At 39.9% G+C, this 4,022-nt stretch overlaps 1 protein-coding gene across 1 annotated transcript; it reads left to right on the top strand.

The window, feature by feature from the left end:
• The first annotated feature begins 1,836 nt into the window (after window positions 1-1,836).
• LOC128372525 (free fatty acid receptor 4-like) lies at window positions 1,837-3,671 on the top strand. The gene is made up of 3 exons (XM_053332619.1): window positions 1,837-2,376; window positions 2,459-2,590; window positions 3,285-3,671. Exons 1-3 carry the CDS (start codon window positions 1,837-1,839, stop codon window positions 3,669-3,671), a joined length of 1,059 nt encoding a protein of 352 aa, XP_053188594.1.
• The last annotated feature ends 351 nt before the right edge of the window (window positions 3,672-4,022 follow it).

Here is a 4,022-nt window from a genome sequence, read left to right as displayed (position 1 = left end):
GCTCAATGAAACATTAGAACAATCCAGTCCAATTGTAGTTTATTATAAGTCTTTGTTGCAGATGATATTGATGATGATTTTTTTTTTAAGTCCCACTGTGCAGACCTGCATTATACATGGTAGTGAACAGGTTTTGTGACTTAATCAACATTTAACTATGTGATGACCTTTTCTGCTTCGTCTTCTCTTATCTTGCCAATAATTGATGTAAAAGTTAGTGGGTTGTATGAAAGGATAGTGTTCACAATTGCAGTGTGGGGGTTTGCAGCTGCATCACTTGAATTGTTTTTATTCAAATGGTTGATGAAGCTGTGTTTATATAATTATTGATTTGTGCAGCTTTAAATTTTAGTGGTTAGGAACAATGGTGATTTAATCACCCAGAATTTTTATAGCGCAACTGATGGATGACATCAGCTGCATTATAAAAACACACCCACCACCCCCGCAGCCCATTGGAGACAACATGACATCCTCCCCTCACAGCAGTTTGCTGAATGAAAGCTTCTTGAAGTGTCTCAACTGCTGGGCCAAGTATCCTGCCAGTCACCACCAACAACTGATGAACCACCTAGAAATCTGTTTAGAGTGAGATGAGCCTCGAACCTCTTTGTTTCTAACCCATACTGTGAAATCATTTCAAGTTATCTCAATAAACTAGTGTTAAGTTGCTGGAGTGTAAGTGTTTCTACCAAAAAATAAATAAAGCATGTGATACTTTGGTAGATCATGCCACTGATGTGACCATCACCTCATCACTTCCCATGTCTCACACTGTTCAGATCAGGTGAATAGCTCAAAACAGCTTGTGTAACTTAACCCCTGTCTTATGCTATTTCAGGATGTGGATTAGTATTGCTAGTCAACAATATGGAGAGTCAGAGGTCTGCGCAGTGGTGGAGGGCTTTAAAAGAGAACGTGACACCAAGAGTTAACCCCAGGCTAACAGCTTTAGAAAAATATGCTAATATGATTTAGGCACCTCTACTTACTGTACTTTGAGGAAGTGTCTTGTTGGAAAGTTTGAATATGAGCCTAGTCTGTCTGAGAGGCAACATTACTGCTGAGAGGGTGTTTATCCAGTGGCCTTTTCAGTTATCCACACCCGACCAGACAAAAATACTTTTAGAGAAAGGAGGATGTGTTTCAGGTAATTTATAAAACAAATAATTCTCAGGTAAATTAATTTCTTTTAATTTTAAAATCTATCCCTGTTAAATTTGAACAATATTAAAGATATATATTTTTATGACAGCTATTGATATTTGTTGTATCACTACTCAAGAAGTAAACCTGATAATATGAATGACAGAATAAATAAACATGGTGTCTAACTAATTACAGTAAATCACAACAGCTAATTTACAGTTTACACAGTTGCTGTTCTATGGCTGCACTGATTGGAGATTAGACCTTGGATTAACCTGCAGCGAAGTCGTGTTAATCCCAGTCTACAAGAAACTAATGTGCTGTAATTAAATGGAGCCAGCCCTAAGGAAAGAACCCTCAGTACACAAGTCTACCTGTGTTTGATGTTGTTGTGAAAGTCCAAAATGAGCTAAAATAAAAAGGTAAAGGAAATGTGACATGGCACAGAATAAAAAAAATAATAATTAAAAAAAAGATTAAAAGAATGAAGCAGACAGAACATCTTGTAATGTTTGTCTTCCTCTCAGGAAGAGCAAACACCATAAAAATGGTCACCACCCTCCATCCCTCCTCTTCCTCCTCCCATTTCTCTTGTATCAGTTAATGCCTTATCAGCATCTTCTCCTCATTCACTTTTCTGTGAGAAACCAGTAGGAATCTCTGATCTTAAAACCTTTTTCGGCTGATATGGATATCAAGCATCGCACTCATTTTCTCCATTTGAGAAACTTCACATATTTTTCCTTCTTCTCTGAGCTGCGCCACTCCGATCATGTTGCCACCACTATTGTCGAGACATTGGTTATCTCCACTATCTTTATGATCTCAGTGGCAGCCAATGCAGGAGCAGCAGCCCTGGTTACCTGGGAACGCAGACTGCTGGCCAGCAAGACCATCCTGACCCTCAACTTGTTTGTGGCCGACCTGCTTTTTGTCAGCATGATCCCACTGATTGTGGCAGTACGGTGGACTGTATCCTGGACACTAGGGTATGCAGCCTGTCACACTGTACTGTATGTCGTCTGTATGAGTGGCTGTGTTACCATCACTACACTGGCCTCCATCAGTGTGGAGAGAGTCCAGGCTATCCTTCAGCTGCAGACTGTCCCCACTCTGAACCCCAGGATGGTGACGGCCACCCTCACCTTCATCTGGGCCTTTTCTGCACTCACTTGCATTCCTCTCAGTCTGTTCTTCACAGTGATGGAAGTGGATTTCACTGAGAAGGTAAGGATGGATTGATCAACAAAAGGAAAGCTCCCTGCTCTTTAAAGTACTTATTTTGTGTATATGTTGTGCTTCTCCTCAGGAACGTGTACACATCTGTACCCTCAAGTGGCCTGACACAACTGGAGAGATTGTGTGGAATGTAGCCTTTACGGCTCTGTGCTTCCTTCTGCCAGGACTCACCATTGTGGCCAGTTACAGCAAAATATTACAGGTGGGTTTATTGTCTGTGTGGCTTGGTCAAAGGATCAATAGTTATCATTTATAAAACTGGAACATTGAGGTCAGAAATGAAAGTGATGCAACATTTTTCTGTCCATCAAACTCATCACTGTAGACTGATGATACAGAAATATTTGCTTCCCTTTTCTTGTTTGCCCTTTGCCTCTTTGATTTTGTACACACTCATTTAATTAATATTGTTCATTTAAAATGTTGAAATTTGATGTTGAAATTTACATGTGCAACAAATCCCATGTCAATCAAACTCATTTAGCATTTAATGCTAGGTCATGCCCATTCATTTACAGATTTATTGACACTTCTCTTTGTACCCTCTGTACGCTCTATTAATTACTGAGGCTGAAAATGGAGCGTGTGTGTGTGGGCTCAGATCTTTGCACTGTCAATATTACATTGTGCAACCAGTATTTCCAATGTGGACATTAAAGTGATACAGACAATAGGAAATGGGAGGACTTTATGGATATTTTAAACACATTGGAGTCACCAAACATTAAGTACTCTATGCTCCATATGTACCAGTAAATCAATTTGGTTTCATCATATCTCCTTTTTCCACATCATAGAGTGTCACAAAGAACAGAGTGCCAGCATTATGAAATCAAATTTATTTGTTTTGTCATCACCATCACATTAATGATTTCTCCTCTTCCCTGACCCTCCAGATTGCTAAAAGCTGTAAACGAAGGCTTCAACACAGAGACAGTAACTCCCCTGTTGGAGACTCAATTGAGTACCAAGTCTCCCGCCAGGATATTAGGCTGTTCCGCACTCTGCTGGTCCTTGTGCTCTCTTTCTTAATAATGTGGAGTCCTATTTTCATCATCACCTTCTTCATATTGGCAAGAAACTTCCTGGGCCACCTGCAGGTCTCCTCTACAACGTTCTTCTGGGTCGTAACATTCACACTGGCCAACTCAGCCCTCAATCCCATCCTCTACTCTGTTTGCCAGTTCAAAAACAGCTGGCGCAGGCTCTGCTGTGGCTCAGTTGTCACTCCGCTGAGAAAAGGGCCTCAAGCCAGCCCTCGGGCACAAGGGGTGCATCCATGATTATCGTGACTGTGTTATTAAAAAGGGAATTCAAACTCACATAAATAAGACAGTACCTTGGCCACATGCCTGGTTTGCAATACATCTTTCAGCCACTTTCTACGTTTTTCAATCCACAAAAATGCATCTTCCCTTGAAATGCCAAATGAATGTTGTCACCTATATCTTTTTTGCTAATACACATGCACATGTTAGTTAGCTGAAATACTCAGCTTTAAGCTATTTTTGCCACAAACATTTTCAATACTGAATTGATTCTTAAATTATCACAAATAAATCAGGTATTCAGGTATATTGTTTAGGTTTTTAGGTTTATGTTATAGTCATATACAATGAAATTCAACATATGAG

This window comes from Scomber japonicus, chromosome 14 (assembly GCF_027409825.1).
Source record: "Scomber japonicus isolate fScoJap1 chromosome 14, fScoJap1.pri, whole genome shotgun sequence".
NCBI lineage: Eukaryota > Metazoa > Chordata > Actinopteri > Scombriformes > Scombridae > Scomber > Scomber japonicus.
This window is presented reverse-complemented; position numbering and strand designations above follow the sequence as displayed.

Bases quoted from the DNA above. Each gene is read 5' to 3' on its own strand.
- LOC128372525 (XM_053332619.1), top strand. From the start codon at position 1,837: ATGGATATCAAGCATCGCACTCATTTTCTCCATTTGAGAAACTTCACA. The intron at 2,377-2,458 runs GTAAGGATGGAT...GCTTCTCCTCAG, and splicing joins AAGTGGATTTCACTGAGAAG to GAACGTGTACACATCTGTAC. The intron at 2,591-3,284 runs GTGGGTTTATTG...CTGACCCTCCAG, and splicing joins GTTACAGCAAAATATTACAG to ATTGCTAAAAGCTGTAAACG.